The 19,653-nt window shown below is 28.3% G+C and overlaps 1 protein-coding gene across 1 annotated transcript in view; it reads right to left on the bottom strand.

The window, feature by feature from the left end:
* The window catches only part of LOC122522866, an 84,790-nt gene that overhangs the window by 26,017 nt on the left and 39,120 nt on the right, over positions 1 to 19,653 (bottom strand). The window contains 1 exon segment of the mRNA XM_043644203.1: positions 2,943 to 3,166. Coding sequence (XP_043500138.1) covers positions 2,943 to 3,166 — 224 coding nt within the window.

The raw sequence follows: 19,653 nt of genomic DNA, 5'->3' as shown, positions 1-19,653 counted from the left end.
TTTCAAATTTTTCGATAAAAATAATTAAGAAGAAGAAAATATATACTTTTAAAGTACATTCAAATTTTAGAAGTTGATATTTTTAAACGTTGCAACACTTAACGTAAGATTATTCAATAAAATGTAACCACAATTAATAAATTATATTTTTTCTATAAAAAAAAAAAAAAAAAAGAAAGGAAAAAGAGTTCAAGATCGTTCTAATAGAAGTTATAACGCTCAAAGAGAAGGTCGTGTATCTAATCTTGTTTTACGCTTCAAATCGATAAGATCACGGTTGTTTAACAAAAAAGAAGCTTTTCCTCTCTGTGTGCTTTTATTATTAATTTATCAATATTGGCAACGAAACGGAGGGATGTTTAGTTGAACGATTTTTTCCTCCTTTTATATATATATATATATATTTACAAACCGGTACCGATCAAATCAATCGTGACGTTTCTTTTTTCATTCTTTTAATAAAATCACAATGACGGGTTTTAAACAATTCAGAAAGATGTTCAAGAATAAATGGCTTTCTATCGTAAAAAGTATTAAAGCTTAACAGACACACCAGACTTTGCACTCTGTTTTTCTTCTAATTTGGTCAGTCCATGTATTACATAACTACTTCTTTCGGTTATATACTTTAAAATACATATATATATACATATATGTAATACTGCTAGAAGAAGGTAAATGTTCAAGGATTACATGAGAAAACAGTTCTATTAAGGGACTACTTTAAAAAAGCAAGAAAAAAACAAAAAAAACTGTCTTAATGAGTATCTTCGTTGCTCGTACTAAAAAATAACGTTACGGCAATAAGTACTCTCTATTTTTCTTTTTCTCTCTCTTTCTCTCTCTCTCTCTATCTCTCTTTCTCGCACTTCATTTCATTCATTTCAAAATACGAGATCGTATTGGACGATAAATTACTATGTTGCAATTAAAGCGAAAATTCGATTAGATTTTCATCAACGTCATAGTCTTCAATTATGGAATATGAAAAAGAAAAAGATGAACGAACAACGAATAACTATATTTATAAATATATATATATATATAAATTATTTATTATATTAAAATTAATTAATTTCTCATTTATTATATTCTTCTTCTTCTTTTTATTAGGACTTCGTCCTGTTATAATAGCTTTTTTATTGCTATTTCCTGGAGAGCTTTATTGTTTTTAACCGAGAGTAGGTTGCTAGCCTCACCCTCGATTTATTATATAATTATTATTATTATTATTATATGAAGTTGTATAACTGTGATCAATTAAACTAACGAATATTAAATATCATTGTTATCTTTAAAACTTAAGATCATAATAAATTCCAACGAAAAGTAATGTTCTAATATTTTTTGTTTGTCTTATAAAAATAGGATGAAAAATTGCGATCGAGAGAAAACAAAAAAATTAAGAAAATATATATTCGTGGGAAGAGGAATTTTCTTTTACGATCGATTTAATTCGAATAGCACGCTTTTAATCGTATTATCAACCTGTGCAATCGCGCGAATGGTAAATATAATCACCTACGTAACGAATTCGTTAATCTTATCGCGATGCTGGTAGTAGGGGTGGGGGTGGGAAAGTGGGAGGGGCTTAGGGAAAAGCTCAAAAGAGTTTCCGATTCAAAATCAAACGAAGCGAAAGAGATCTTCGATGTTATGTACGAGATAAGGGTCTTCTTCTTCTTCACTATCTTCTACTTCTGTGTGTCTCATTTTCTCTTTTCTTTTTCTACTTGGAAGATATCGTTAAGGGTCTAGAAATAAAGTTTATTCTATGGTATACTCGGGTTACTTCGATTTCCCAACGATTTAAAAGTACCCGCAAATCGAACCAGAGTTGAAACGTGTATCCCCCTCGGTTGAAAAACTCGTTATGGCCTTTTGAGAAAAAGTTATCGTAAAATGTAACCCCCGGATAAAAAGGAAATACTTTCGACGTAAAGATCAACGACGTCATACGTCGTTCGATAAACGGATCTCGGACCCTTTCTTTTTATTTTTTTTCCCTCACCTTTTACAATCTTTTATCAAAAAATCTTCGTGCGAATTATCGTCTCTCTCTTTCTCTCTCTCTCTCTCTCTATATACATTTTTATTATTATGGATTATCATTATTATATTTATTCAAAATTGCATTTTCTTTTTGTTTTTAAAAAAAGAATTAAAACATCTATCCTTTAATTTCTGAACAAGATAATAATAAAGTCTTGCAGCAAATGATGAATAATAACATTCATCCCTTAGATACTTCTTTATCTGCCGAATATCGTTAGATTATTTTAATTAAAGCGACAATTATACTCAAAAGATCTATTCGATAAACTGATCGCATAAATTTAACCATTAAATGGGAAATAGAATTTTTCGGAGAATATCGTCAGTATCACTTTCTGCCTGTGATATTTTTTTTACGAAGAAAAGAAATAAAACCGAGGATGGAAGATTAACTACCGTTTAGTCCTTGTCACTTGGAATGATTAATGAAACGGTCTCATCTTCTCTTTTTTATTGTCAGGTTAAACGATTTGGAAGAGGAGTAAAGAACTTTTCTTTCTTTTTTTTTTTTTACTGCTAGAATAGAAAAGGAACAAAAAGTCACACACACACAACCACGTTGTGGACGTTCAACGAGATCGACAATAAATAACATTCTCGATGAATAATGATAAAGTTTGACAATAATTTATGATAATTATTGTCAATTGGAAAAAAAGGAGTAGTGGGGAGGCGGGGGGCGGGGAAAAAGAATAAACCACACCCCCGACCGCCTCCCTTGTCCAATACGCGACGCAGCCGTAAATTTTTCGTGCAAATATTACTATAGACGAGTGGTAGGGGAGAAAGGGAGGTCGGACAAAGAAATAAAAAGAAAGAAAACTGAAAGGGAGGAGGAAGAGTTGCGATGATTATGATAAACGATCTTATAATAATAATAAACTCACCGCGATCCAACGTGACTATTATTTGTTCGGCTACCACTACTCTCCTTATCCTCGTCGTCTTCCTCGTCACGTGACGTAGCCAGAGATTGGGGAACCGAAGAAGGAGCACTGCTACCGGAATCGGGCCCTGGGCCCATCCTCGAACCGGAAGCACCGCTGCAACCAGCCGAAGATGCTGCCGGATCTCCCACTCCCTGGCCCTCCTTCTTCTCCGCACGATCCACCTATTATTTAAACAATACGTAACGAATTTATTAGAAAAGTATTTATTTTTTTCTTGATCTAACAACAATTAATATTCTTATCGTATCAGTGCATTCGCCTTTTGTTTTGTTGCCTTTACTTTTCTTTTTTTTCTTTTCTTTCCGATCCTCTCGAATTTTGTTATTGTATTCGTATTGCAAGACGTCTTTATCAATTTTGCAATTTTTGTTGTTTTCTTTTTTTAATGGAAAATACGTTCAGAAGTATTTATTAAGGAAGTATAACGAAGGAATAAAAATAAAATTATAAAGAAAAAGAAATAACAAAGATAAACGACGAAGACGACGACAACGATATAAAAATCAAAATCAAATTCAAAATCAAAATAAATATTCTATTAGTGGTTCGATTTTAAAAAAAGAAAAAAGGTAGGATTAGTGAAAAAACAAATTGTAAAATGTAAAAGACCAGGCGTATTGACAGGTTTGTAAAGAACGCGAATCGGAAGTTGTCGCTCGATTTGTGAAGAAAAGTATTGTTGAAAAAAATATCGGGTCCTTTATCTCGTTATTCGTCCGCCCTATTCTATACTTTTTATTACGATATACCCTCCTAGGATTTATTCCCTGTGGCAAGTATTATCAAACGAATCCATTTATTCGAACAAAACAACATTCAATAACTTCCGGTCATGAAATTCTGATCCGATTTACTGTATCTTATCGATTTCTCGCAAATGTTTCACACATCTCTCTCTCTCTCTCTCTCTCTCTCTCTCCCTTTACTTTCTTACTTAATATATTAACGCATAATTAATCCCATAAATATATTTCTTCTTTCTTTATTAATTTAATATCAATAATTTTTCTTCTTTCACACTCATTTCGTTTTTTATACAATATAGTTTTATCTCTCTCTCTCTCTCTCTAGTAAAGTTATTTGACGATATTCGATTTTACGAACGATAATAAAACTACAAGATAAAATTGATAAAACAAGTCGTAATATAAATAACTAAAATATATTGCTTTTAAAACTTACTCGAAATTATTCGTATATACTTTGCGTGTAACACTTTATATACGTGCATTTGAATAAACCCCTCCCCCTTCCTTTTCCGACCCCTACTCCCTTATAAAAAAGTAAGCAAGTACATTATTTCGACATTAATGCGTTTCGACATTTTATTTGCATTTTGTGTTAATATTAATGAATCGGAATATATTTAAAATCTCAATGAGAAAATGCAGAAATTCGTTAACGCGTTTCGATGAGATAAAACGGGACTCGATATGAACGGTATTTCAAATCAAATTGCTTGTGGTTATTTTTTTAACCCTACTTTTCCCCTCCTCCTCCCCGTAATTTCTATCAGTCGTTGTTGAAACGTTAATAATTAATAATTTTACAAACAAAATAAGAAGTAAAAATGGAGGAGAAAAGAAGAAAATCTTTTTAATGTAACAAAATTGAAATAATAATATTAATAATAATGATAATAATTGAAAAAAAAAATGTAAATTGCACCGATTACAGAAAATTACGCTTTTCGTTTCTCAAAAGAGCGGAAACTTGGCGAGAGAATTTTAAAAAGGATAAAACGACGTGTGCGTTAATTCGTATTTTATTCAAACGAACGTCGAATGAGAGGGATGGACAAAGAGAAGGGGGCGGGGCTGGGGGCGGGGTATGCTTAATGCATTGAAAAAAGGAAAGCACGCATTTCGGATGAATTGTTTCGACGTGTTATAACAAACGTTGACCGTTAGAAAATGAATCAACGTTTAAATGGTCATTGTTTTTTACGCGTTATTTAAATATATAATTATATATAAATAATATATGACAGATAAATTTGTCCTGAGAATAAATTTGTTATTATACAAGAAGAATACGATAATAATTGTACATTTTAAATCGACCTAATTACAAAATATATCATATTCGTTGTGTAATATAGAAAATGTTTGCTGTATATTTTTGTCGTATTTCTTACTTATGTAAGAACATTTATTTGCGAAGCTATCGTATTGGTCACTTGTAGATCTTAAATACATATATATATAGAATTTCTATTTACTTTAACGCCATTTTTCGCTCGAAGAAAGTTGTTCTACGTGACTCGAAATTCGACGACTCGTTTGGTGATTTATTCGATAATCTCTCGAAGTATCTGTAGAAACCAAGATAGATAGAAATAGTACAAGAGAGAGAGAGAGAGAGAGAGAGAACTAGACAAACCACAAGAGGAATACCACTAGTATAAGTTCCATGAATTCGTTTTCAAGGAAATCGTTTAACGTTAGGGTTCAGATCGTTTGCGTTAAAATTTTACGGTCTGTCGGAGCCGAGTTATAATTAAACTATTAAATTACGAGCTGGAACTTTGCCACTCGAACACTCGATAGTCGTTCGAGGGAATATAGTCGAGTTGCACGAGTTCCCTATATGCAATCCAAAATAACAAGAGAGAGAGAGAGAGAGAAAGAGAGAACAAGATATTTCAAACTATAAGCTGATGTGTGTTTTTATCAAAAATCGATTCGATACTTTATAGAAATATCTTTATCGAAATAATTTGTGGACAAGAAAAAATGATTATCAAAAGATAGATATTATTCAAATACATATTCATAGAATACTCATAAAATACTCTAAACTATGCAAACGCTTCTAATATTATTTTGATTATTATATTATGCATATCTCTATCGATTCTCGATAAGACTTGGTTCAAACTTGATATTAAAAAAAAAAAAAAAGAAAGAAAATAGGACACGTTGATATATATTTTGTCATACGTATTGCGAGGTTTTTGAAAAGAAGACTGATGTCTCCTTTTTTCTTCCTTTTTTTTCCCTCCCCCAAAAATAGAAGAGTAACCATAATGAGTTTTGAAATTCGAGATACATTGTGTCAGGGTATCAACTCACTCAGTTAACAACTTGCACCTAACACCAAATTGAGAGAAGATATATACTGAAAGTGCTTAGTCGGCCAATGAGAAGATGTTAAAGCCCTTAGTCCTGCTCCTATTGTTCTTGTTACCCCTTTCAATGCAATATAGGAAGGGCTTGCTAGACCTCTGATAATAACTGCATTATATCTATTCGAGTAGTTTTCAGTTTATTAAATGAATTCGACGAAAAAGATTTTGTCATATTTAATGTTAACATATAATATTAACAAATTAACAATATTCTTCGGACTTTATTCATACTATTTTATTATTTTTTCTTGCGAATTAAAGTTACTGAAAAATAAAAAAGAAAAATATGAAAAGTTTAAAAGTATATTTTTATATTGTTAATCACTACGAAATTAATTAACAAAGTGTCCACCTAGTGATATTTTTTTCTTTTCTATTTTCTTACGTGTCGATCATTCACAACCATTTACGGGGAACGACTTTTTATAAACAATAAAAAAAACATACGGACCTTTTTCTCTTTCAATTTTTTGATCACCATTACATAGGGATTTTTGATTATTATTGATAAAGAAACAAAAAGATATATTATTATAAAAAAAAAGATAACACAATTAGTTAATTGCTTTTCCTCAAAAAAAAAAAAGAAAAAAATAATTCATTCGATATTAATAAAATGTTCTTTGCCATTTTACATCCCATCGTGATTTTTTAATTATTTCGATAGAATTAATTTCAGTTAGTTTTTTTGTTGTAAATTGAACGAACGTAATCGAACGACGATACGCGAGCACTGATTGTTAATCGTTCGAAAACAAATGAAATAAAACAAACGTTCGGCAAATATCATGGAACATGTCAATCTATTTCGAATACGAAACGAGCCTGTCAATATTTTCTCTTATGGGTTTTTGCGTAAACGAAACAAGCAAAAAGATAAAACGAAGAAAATCCGAGAGAAAAATAGGAGACAAACGGAAAGAAGGCTTCAATAAAATTGTTGAAATTTTGCTTTTGAAGGAAAATTTTTCAATCTTTATGTCTCACCGTTCTATCCTCGTACGAACAAAATTAAAAAATTTCTATGCGAGATGTAATAACGAACAGAGAAAAAAAAAAGGAAAAAGTTGAGGAAAAAATTCATTTTTTTGAAAAGAATATTCGTAAAATTAATGTCAAATATCTCAATACTAAAAAACTATTATTTGAAATATAATAATAATAATAATAATAAAAAGAAGAAGAAAAAACACACATAGATACACATAAGGAAAGGAAAGGAAAGGAAACAAAAAATGAAACTTAAAGTGACCATCTTAAAACGTCAAGATAATGATAGCGACTTTGATCTTTTCTAAAGTTAGTAGAAAAGAAGCTACGAGATAGGAAAGAGATAAATCGTAGTATGGGGAAACAATAGCCTTAAGGGAAAATCGTTTTTCACCATAGCTATTGGCAATGTCGTATAGATGTTAACATCGTATCCAAGGACGAGCTTTAAAGTCCAACGATTTTTCATCCCTCGTAAATGGCAATAAGCTGGATTCGCATCGAGGGATAGATACTATTCTCTTGATACCACTATTTTCCAATTGCTATACTAAAAAGATACGTTTCTTTTTCAAAAATTTCATCTTAAGTTGTCCGATTTAGTTTATTTTTTGTTTTTTTTTTTTTTTAATCAAAATTCACGCTTCATAAATTTTTTCGCGAACGTGCTAGGATATCTCGAATGAAATTTATTTGATAAAATATAATTTCTAAAATAATTGAATTTATTAAATAATATTTAATAATAATAATAATAATAAAATAATAATTATTTGACGAGTCTCATTGCAAGTGTATATTTTAAAGAGTTAACATTTCATCGATAAAATAGATTAGTTTATAATAAAGTTACGTAGTAAGGGGCTGGTTAATTTCACGACCGTAAAGGATTTTAAATAAAATTTTATAAAATGAAGTAGCTAACTCAATAATATACCTATTATTATTATTATTATTATTATTATTATTATAGTATCATTAAAGGAGTTATGATTTTATCGAAGAAATGGATTTATGGAGAGATAAAAAAAAAGAGTATAAGTGAGATGATGACTCGAGTGTGAGATTTTAGACAGATCGAGGTCGACCTTATATCTTGGCTACCGTGTACTCAAGAAATGTTACAAGAAAAGGAGAAATTGAGAGAGAGAGAGAGAGAGAACTTTCAAGTTACGTTCGTAAACTCGTTAGATAGTTTCGACGTAAAACGAAACGAAACGAAACGAAAGGATGAAATCAACGTCGTTAGAAAGTCGGAAGGAGGAATATGCTTAAAATCATTTGACTAGAACGAAGTAATTTAGTATAAGAGTTATTTGGTAACGTTCAATGGAAATGAGTATTTTTTTTGTATTTTTCGCATATATTAGTAATGTTACATATATTATCATGTAAAAGTTTGAAAATTCATAAAAATTAAATATAACGAATGAATCATATTGTTATATCAAATGTTAGAACAAATTTGATCATATTTTAAATGATTTTAAGTGAATATTTTTGTATAGTTTATGTATATCTAGTTTTTACTCTTGTATTAATTTATTACAAATTTCATATTTCATAAATATGATGATTTTAAGCTTTTATCAAATAGGAAAGAAGGTATACACGTAGTATAAAATTATAACGTAAGCATATGCGTAACCTACATATACTATATTCTCGAGTGATAATTTCTAATTCTCGGAATACATACTATACGTTCTATATTTCCAAGAAATCCTTCATTTCGAAAATCCTATTTTCCACTTGAAAACAATTCAGAGGCGTTTCCTGTTTGTCGTTCTTCACTTCCAGTTGGTTCCAACACTTGAGTCCAAGGTAACTCGTGTGCAACGAATCACGTGCCATGAGTACCAACTAAATCCTTTTCCTATGATCTCACTAGGATCTTAACTGAACCACAATAATCATGCCGGAAATTCAAACCTACAATATTATACCTAACGATACTGCCAACATTAGTGATGCTAATATTACGTGAACGTAATTTATACGTTAAATGTTATTATTAGGTGAGAATTGCACGAATTTGTTGTTATACGTAAAATGAATTTTATCATTTTATTTGAAATTCGAAAATGAGAATGATTGATTGTACGAAAATTTATAAAATTATGATTGAAATATCGAATTATATACACTCGTTTTAAAATATTAACGTATAATAATTCTATGATAAATTTTTCACATTTGACTTATATATTATTTATTAATTCTTATTATTAGTACACCTATCGATGATTAATTAATTTTCAACCCTTGAACCGAATTGAAAGAAAAATTGAGAAAATATAAAACCCGTTAATATACAAATTTATTATATTATAATATTTTGATCGTAAATATCCTAATATTTATCATTGTCTAACGTTCTAATTAATATTTATTAATATAATCGATTTAATCGTTCAATTATTAGCTGATCATTTTCCATTAATAATTAATATATAATCGTACGACAATCCAATGGAATCGATCATAATTCGTATAAATGATTAATTGGTATTTAAAGTGTACATTAATATTTAAATGAATGTTTGTAACATTATAGTGAACACGTCTACTATCACACATGTGACCATTGTACATATTGATACAAAGATCTTCTCACGATACGTGAGTAACATGTTAAGAAACTATTATCGGAATAACTATTATAGCACGAACCCTTCAGAGATATATCGATCCACGCATGGTTCATATATAGTAGTAGTATAATAGTATAATATAGTAGTAGTAGTATAATTAAAGGCATATCACTATGATCCATCCCATGTAGAATGTAATTTGATCGGCAGATGAGATTGAACTTTGATTATTTTTATTCAAATATAATAATAATAATAATATTTATAAATAATTCTACAAAATGACGTTGTGAAAAAATTGAACTAAATTGTTTTAAATATTAAAAAAAAAAAAAACGAAGGTCACTAATAATTGTCAATTTCGTAACAACGTAATGATACAATAATTGTAACATTTTTAATGCTAGAAAAATAATTGCAACAAAAAAAATATATATTGGTCGTTAGATTGACATATTATAATATTCAAAATATTTTTTTATAAAATAATTACGCGTTTGTGCAAAAAATAATTTAATATAATTTAATATAATAATAATAATAATAATAACACTTATGTAGAAAATAATTATTAGATTGAAATAATATTCTAAATATTTTCCCATGGTTATACGTAAAAATATTTTAATATTTCTGTTTTTTCGAAATATATGAGTGACATTAGAAAAGCTCTCTCTCTCTCTCTCTCTCTCTCTCTCTCTCTCTCTCTGCAGATTCATATTAATGAGATATATTGAAGATGACAGTGAAATATAACAGGTTCATGATATTCAATGTCTCGTGATGTGAATATTTGGAGGACAATATGCTTCACGATTATTTCGCTTGCCGCGTTTAATAATTCGTTTCTTGTACTGACACATTTGCATATATTCTCTCTAGGTGAGATCAATGCAAATTTCTTATATTAAATTGTTCAAAAATTTATTTAGTTTTATTCAATATAAATTATAACAAAATTTAAATAATCGTGAATCGTCGAATTTTTGATAAATTCAACTATCCAACTATACCTCGTATTATTATGCAACGATTAGTACCAATTAGTGCATTCATTATACTCTAATATCGTTTAACTGGACAATTTAAATATTGTACATATTTCAAATCAAAATTAATATAACGAAATTTCAAAAAGTAATTATTTTAACACTGGCGTTTAATTTGAGATATCTTCTTCGTAAAATGTCAGGTAATTTTGTTCTCGCTTACACTGCATTATTACCTTTAGAATAATAATAAAGCAAAATATGACGAAAATGCTGACTTTGAAATTATGAATTTTTGATACGATGCCAAAAATACATTTACTTTGTAGATTGAAATATGAGAAGGTTTCTAAATCGAGTACGAAGTGTTTGTTGTTAGAATGTAAAATAATATTGCAGTTTTAAAAGTCAAGAAAATTGCTTTACGAACAAACAGATATATATATCTTTATGAAACATAATTTATCAAATAATACTTCAATTGAAATTATAATGTAATAACAAAAAATTTGATTCAAGTACATCGAATTTAAAATAAAAAAGAAAAAGAATTAAAAAAAGTAAAATTGGATTATATACGTAAACGAAATTTTGATTTAAACGTCTGTATTGGTAGCAACGAAGAAAGTGCAAGTAAAATCTATGATGCACCCTGGTGTTTATTACATGAGAGAGGGAAAGGACAAAAAAAAAAAAAGAAAAAACCAGAGCTATTTGTCTAACCACCGATATACCTAACCATCGTTGGTATACTTTATACCTCAATAACCAGCTTTCTCGTAAATTTCTACTCCTCGTAAAGTATAGTCCCCGAATTCTGTCCCAGAGAGAGGAAAAAAAAAGAAAAGAATTTCGTCTCCGCCTATAAAAATTCTTCGTGTTACTTAGACGAACGTTTCCTTTTTCTTTTTTTTCTTTTTTTTTCTTGGTTTAAATAAATTTCGTCCCCTGGTCAAAATCATCTACTCGATTTATACGTGAGCTATTCGTGAAAAAGAAAAAAAAAAAGAAGAAGTAAAAAATAATCAACACTTAAGAAAATAAAACGTAATGAGAAGTACATTTAATTATAGTCCACTTCATTCGTAGCAGAAATTTTGTCGCGAAATACGAATATCAACTTTCAACGCGTTTCTTTTTCTTTTTATTTCTCTAGAAAAAAAAAAAAGAAAAAAAGAAAGAAAGAAATTAATTCTCACGAGACAAATTAGGTATATTAAATGTTAACGAATTTTTTCTTTCTTTTTTCTTCTCTTTTTTTTTTTTTCGTTATCCATCGTCTTGCGTAAAAATCGGTACTCGAATGGAAATTCGTTAACGAAATGCAAACACGCGTCTAACTTTCATTTTGCGCGAACTTTTTTCCTCCTACTCCACGCCCACGCCACTCACCCCCCCAATCCCCAATTAAATATTCGAATATATAATTAAGTTCGAAAAGAAATTTTTATTCTTTGGGAGAAACATAACGAGGGTAAATCTTCAATAAATATCTTTTAGAAAGATTTTGTCTCGTTTACATAATACGTAAGGTCGAATGGCATACTTTTGAATTTGAAAAGTTTTCTATATATACAAGTTTGTTATAATAAGTAATAGTAATAGTAATAGTATTAGTAGTAGTAGTAGATGAGAACAATAAGAAGAAGAAAATTGAGAAAGCATGGAGAAAGATAAAATATTAAAAGGAGAGAAAAGGTCTTTTATAATTTCGTGCAATTGAAGAACACGATGAGTACAATAATAATAATAATAACAATAATAATAATAATAATGATAATAATAATAGTAGTCACGTTTTTCAGCAAGCATTAAAGAGAAATAATCGTGCTGGCGTCAAATTCTACGAGATGGGTTTACTCCAAATTCATTTTCTTTTTCTCCCTTGATACTCTTTTTCCCTCCTCCCTCCACCCCCACCCCGCTGCCACCTGCTTTATTTACTATAAAAACCAACGAACGGGGTTGATAAAAAAAAAGATATCTTTCCAGAAGATTATTTTCTTTCTTTTTTGTTTTTGTTTTATTAAATACGACTTTAAACGTTGCTTCAAACGAATCCTTCTAAAAAAAAAAAGAAAATAAATGTTTCCATTTTTTTTAAATACAAAAATAGCTTTGCTATTTCTTTTTTTTTATTGGACGATAATAAATATCGTCCGATGACAAATAATTCGTATTCGAAATATTTCGGGACAAGTGGGTTCTTCCAAATTATTTTTGTTATTTCCCTTTTTTTTTAATTTTTTGTTTCTTTTCCATATCATTTTCATACGAATCGATGGATAAAGATAAACGACGAGAAATGAAGTTTTCCATTGGAAATTACTGCAATCGGGATGAACACAAAAGTTTTTGAATTTATTCGACAAATCAAGTATTATTCGAGGTAGGAACAATGCATGCAATTAGACATTGTCGTGAACGTTTGTTTAAAAACCACCATTCGCTTAACTAACGATCTATATATATATACGTTCTCTAATACGTTTATACGATATTACACAGGATAAATTGAACATTCTGGCGACGAATTTGTTCGAGATAAACCGATCGATTGACTATCATGTTTTTATTCATTTTTATCGTAAGATAAAATATATATTCTCTATATTTTTTCCTTTTTCTTTTTTCTTTTTTTTTTTTTTCATTTTACGAGTAGTATACCTGAATTATACGAGACCTGTCAAAGTTATTAAATGTATATATATATATATATAGAAAAAGAGAGACTGCAATTGGTAGATTAAAGATCCACGGTTAATTTGCTGCGAATATTGAAGGGAATTTAAAAAGAAAAGAAAAATGAGATGAGTAGTTTGAATAATGAATAAGCTCTTGCCGTTCGACATTTTCCTTTTTTTTTTTCTCTTCCAATTATCGAATCTTTGATACACCTATACGATTAAAATTAACATAACTGATTGATATAACGATTATGATAATTAAACCGATATAAGATCAAAGTACAGAATAGGAAAAGATGATACTGTAATATAATAATTGAAATTCTATAAAATAGAAAGAGATATATATATATTTTCATACATATAATTTTTTTTTACTTTGTTTGTATATGTAATAAGACTTCGATTAAAATCGAGATTTTATTGTTAGTTATCTATTGTCTCGTTTATTTTATTAAACAAATTTCGAGTCAATTGTCTTTTTTTTTCTACTTTCCTTTTTTTACTTTATTTCATTTTCAATATGCAATATAACTTTTCATCGAATAAACGAAATATCGTAACTTTGTTTTATAAATTATTTGCACGATATATCAATTTTCAAACTCTCACCCGAATATATATTCTCAAATTCAATTAATTATTATCAAAGTTATATCTATATATACGATCCACAAAAAAAGTTTATCTGAAAGAAAATTTGTTAATTATTTCAAATCATATTTATCAAAATTAATTTTTATTAATAATATATTAGATCATTTTGATAATTATATTTAATTATTATATGAAAAAAATTTATCAAAATTAAGATTGATCGTAGATGAAGATAGATATATAAATATCTTAAATTATTTTTTATAAAAAAATATTGAAGTATGGCAAAACATGTAAGATGGTTCTTGATTTTTGTTAAATATTCCAACATAAGCCAATAAAATTCTTATTTGACCTTTGTTCAACCTCGTTGGCTCGAACACGCACATCACTAAAGCTCGTAATCGCAATATGGAAATTCAATTATTCGTTACGTTAATCATATAATCCTATAAAGTATTTCTCTCTCTCTCTCTCTTTCTCTTTCTTTTTCTTTCTCTTTCTCTTTCTTTCTCTTTCTCTCTCTTTTTCCTATTTTTTTCTTTCACTCCCTCCCCTTTCGATATTAATTCACCCCTCACTCTTCGATATATATTTTTTTGAAAATCCACTGATTCATAGGCACCCTGTTTAACTGGACAACACAGTTAAATGATAACCTTTTTTTATTTACAAACTCAAATAAAAGTTATACCTAATCGTATTTATGATGTTTTTCTATCGTTCCTAAAAAAGAAATAAATTCAAATTATACTAACAAGAATAATCTAACATATTTACGATCTAAACGTATTTCAACAATTTATTCGTTCATTTATAACATATATTACATTATTATGTTGATGAATTATTATGGATAATCAATCTCAGTGATCATATAAATAATAAATTAATTTTATAATTTACCGTTGATATACAGATATCAGTGTGAAATTTGTTCGTGTTAATTTAATTAATATTTATTTTTATTCAATATGTTAGATCAATTATTATTAATCCAACATATATATATATACATATGTGTACATATTTAGATAGAGAAAAATATACATTTTTTATTGTTTATCGAAACGCGTATTCAGACTGTGACAATATTCTAGAAAATTATAATCAAGAATACTGTGTTTGCATAAATATTTCGTATGCAAAGAGAAAATGAATGAGAGAGAGAGAGAGAGAGAGAGAGAGAGAGATAGAAATAGAAATGGAGAGAAATAGAACAGTATTTGCTATGCAACGAGAGTCAACAATTTGTTGTACGAACAGCTACACTTAATATGAAATGTTACGTTTGCTCATCGATTCGGCTTATCAGCGTGAGCTTTGTTCCTACTTATTTTTTTTTTTTATTTTTTTTTTAAAACAACGTCCGTCCTACTTCTTGACAAAAATAAAATTTAATAAAAAATTTTTCTATAAGAATTGAGATACGCACATTCGTTTTTCTTCAATATTTTGTTCTTTGCTCAACAAAATAAAAAAATATATCTAAATTAAAATTAATTGTCACGGAGTATTTATTTATTCGTTTTTTCTCATTATTCAATTCGAAGTGGTTGAAATGTTTGGTTTAAATTTTTTCTTTCTTTTTATTTTTTTTTTTTTTTTTTTTTTTTTATAGAAAAACATATCACCGATCTCTCTCTCTCTTTCTCTCTCTCTCTCTCTCTATCTTTTCTAGTGTTTCTTTTATATTACACTTGTCTTGTTTTCGACGAAATGGAAGTTCAGCGAGTGGGAAGGTACCAAGTAAAAAAGAAATGGGATTGCCTTTGATGTAGGAAAAGAATGAAACGACCTGATAACGAGGGTGTAAGAGTACGTATCATTGTACGGACTTAAACTTTACTAGTTCTTCCTTTTTCGTACTATTTTTATTTCCTTTTTTTCTTTTTCTTCTTCTTCTTACCCTTTCACCTTACTTTTTCTTTAATTATTTTCTATTCGTATTATAAATGACAACTTAAATAATCCGTCCATTCTTATTTTAGAAAATTTTTCTCTTCATTGTCGTAATATATAAACATTACTTGTATAATTATATTATAAAAGTAATTTCATTTTTAATTTTTTTTTTAACCCTTTGAGTACTATGGACGCATATATGCGTTTGGTAAAAGTTCCCTCATATACGTGTTTCTTGATATAAATGCAAATAATGTAATGTTGTTTTTTACATTGATCGTTAATTAACGTCCCGAAGTGTCTGTTGTTACAAGAATGTTAAATAATTTCGAGTTTTGTAATAAATTTAAGTATAGATAAACGTAATTAAACGAAAAGATAAAAATTACTTTCAGTACGATCTAATATAATAAATGTAAGAAACATATATTATACTATAATGTATGCGAGCATAACTTATGAAAACTATTAATTAAGCTTTTAATGATGTAACTTTCAAGTATTATTATATATATACATATCATTACAGAATATTTACTTACAACTCTCAATAATGCTATAGAACTTTGCATTTACTCAACCACGAAGTCAATTATTAGTTTACATATAAGTTATATTTAAATATAGTATAATATAAACTTATAAATAGAATATATATTATAAATTTGATATTACACCTACGTATAAAACAGGTTTTTGTCGTAATGAAAGATAATTTTTTTTCGTAAAAAAAGAAAAAGCAATATTCGATCCTTAATTTTACAAATTATCATTTTAATTAATTATTGACGATCCTAAAAGGACTAATCTTATCTTCTTTTTTTTTAATCCTGCGTATAAAAGTTCTAACACTTGTGCATTGTAACTTTTTTAATTAATAGTCTTCAGATAGAATTAAATTCTGTTTCCTTTCTCTCTTTTTGTCAGTAGGAGGTCTTGACAAATAGTTACGAATCTTTAGGATAAAAAAACAAAAACTGAAACAAGAATTCACAAGTTGCTGAGTTCGAGAAGGAACAATAGTTTAATTCGAAGAATTTAACAAAGAGAAACTTAATAAAAATGGAAAACAATAGCACGATTTTATACAAATGGCATTAATACAATTTTATATAAAACTAATGAAAGTGCAAATGTGTGTTAACTTTAATCTTGATAATGATTTGTCGTAAAAGAAAAGAAAAAAACACTAACTACTACTACTATTACTGCTATTTCTAATACTACAGGGTGATCCAAAAGTTGTTAGGTCATTTTACAAATTTAGATCACTCATTTAGCAAAAACTTTTTTGTTAAATCTAACTTTAGTCTAGAACGTAAAACAATCTTGATTGCATAAATGCAAGCCTAATTACCTGTTACGAAAGTTTAAAAAAGCCTTTTTTTTTTTTTTACCAAATAACAAATTTTTCGATTAATCCGATAGTAAGTTTTACGTAAACTACGGATAAACAAATGAAAAAATAGAAACGTTTCCATACGATCTTGTTAAGAATGTTGACCAATCCAAGCTTAAACCATTTAGTACTTTGTACGAAAATCGAATTACGATTCGTTTTTCCGTAGTAGTCAGCTTTTAATCCATTATCACTACACTCTTCGAATTTTTCTTTTTATTGTCAGAAAAAGCTAATTATCGGAAAGAACCATTCCGTATCCGGTGTATCCGCATTTCGACGAAATTGTATTTCTTCCTTCGTTCATCAGAAACAATGTTTTTAGTTAGTTAAAAAAAGAAAAAAATTAACAACAAAAGAAAACACGAAAAGTTACCGGCCTCATTCAATTCTCCTGACAATGACAAACTTTTTACTTTGAATGTTGTCTGATAAAATAAAATAAAATAAAACAAAATAAAATATAAAAGGGAAAACAGAATGGTAGAGAAAGAAAGGAAGATAAGAAAAGTTCTTTCTCCTTGTCTTTTTAGATCTGAAAAACTATACAATTGTAAATGTCATTGTTATAAAGCTTGCGGTCTAATTCAAGGCATGTCTCTTTCTCTTTTTTAAAGTGAACAAGAAAGAACGGCTCTACCCTTTGATCGTGCAATATGTTACTCAAGGGGATATTAAAGTATCAACCTACTCGAGCCGAGTATCTTGCTTTTGTATTTGTATGACGTACTTAAAAATTAAATTGGAAAATGGAATTGAACATGTAGACGAGAATCTTTTTCAAAGAAGAGGACTAAAAGAAAAAGAAAGAAAGGAAGAAGATATTAATTGCAAGTTTATATGATTTTTGTTGTTGTTTGATTCAATTTGGTGTTACACGTTTCGTGTTATATTTCTATTGTAACTCGATAATTTTTGATATTCATATATGTGTTAATAATCGAATCATTCATTTTAATTAATTTAAATGAAATTAAAAAGAAAATTAATCTTATGATTTATCATATAATATAAATAATTAGAAATAAAATAGATAGGTAAAGTGTTTTCCACCTCTCCCACGGATAAAATGACTATGCAAGATTGAAACTTTGTGAAGAAAATTGCAAACTCATTTGAATTCATTTTCAAGTTTTACAAGATTTTACGAAAGTACAAAATACAATTGCCCATTCTCGCGAAATAAGAAGGAAAAGATTTGAAGGGGGTAGATAAGTAAAAAGTTCAAAAGAAAAGTCGCATTTGTGTAGACTACATTTACGTTTTTTATCGAAGTTTTATTTACGTATATACAGTGGATGTTTTTTTTTGTTACGCAAAAAAATTCACGAATAAATATTAATCACTATCATTATATCATACGAATTATTATTTATCTTGTTTTCAATATTGATATTCGATAGAAATTAGAAAATTACTCAAATTTCGTGACAAAAAAAGAAAAAAAAAAAGAAAGAAATGCAGTCGTAAAAAAATGTTTTATCTTTTCAATTATTTCTTTTCCTTTTTTTGTCTAACTCAAAAACATTGGATTGGTATTATTAACTTGATTTTACTTGATCAAAAGAAGAAAGAAGAAAAAGGTAAAATAGAAAAGTAACAAAGACCATCCACGTGTTAGAATATTCGTTACTTTTACCGAGCTTAATTACCATAGTAATTAACCGAACTAGACGGTAAGATTGCAAGGTAGCCGATTTATTAAGAGACCTGTAAAGCACGTAATTAAGTATCACCCGTTTAAGGTAGTCATTATTTTTCAAGAAGATTTCTACCAAAACTATTGCACCGAGGTATTCCTGCAATAGTAACTACCGTATCTGTTGATAAATTGTTACTTAATTATTTCTCATTGTTTAACACATATGATAGTACTCCTATAAACCCAAGACAATATATATATATATAAGTTTCGATTGACCCTTTACCCTTTGGGAAGAACCCTTATCGGAAAGTTCGAACCCGAGTGAAAAGTGTTTTGTCGATAAAGCAAGTGCCGATTGTTTTCAATACTATCAATCAAGATTCTTCTTTTCTTTTCTCTTTTTTTTTTTTTTTAACATTTTATCTTCTCCCCATCTTTCGTTGTTTTTTTTTTTTCTTTTTTCTATTATTTTATTACATTTATTTACAAGCTCATACCCAAGCTTATACTTATCTCACGAAACCTGTTTTATTTATATGTTATTTTAGTTCATTCAAAGTAAATAAGAAATAAATAAAGAAAGAAAGAAACATATAATGTATCTCGTTAAAAATGATTTTCTTTTCTTCTTACAATTACAAGGAATAAAGAGAAGACGTTTGGAAAAGTGAGGAAAAATCGATGGTGAACAAATAGGATAGATTTCAATGGT

The sequence above is a fragment of the Polistes fuscatus genome, unplaced genomic scaffold, assembly GCF_010416935.1.
Source record: "Polistes fuscatus isolate 324 unplaced genomic scaffold, CU_Pfus_HIC Scaffold6, whole genome shotgun sequence".
NCBI classification, from domain to species: domain Eukaryota; kingdom Metazoa; phylum Arthropoda; class Insecta; order Hymenoptera; family Vespidae; genus Polistes; species Polistes fuscatus.
Note: the sequence above shows the minus strand (reverse complement) of the source record. Positions and strands in the feature narration are given on the sequence as shown.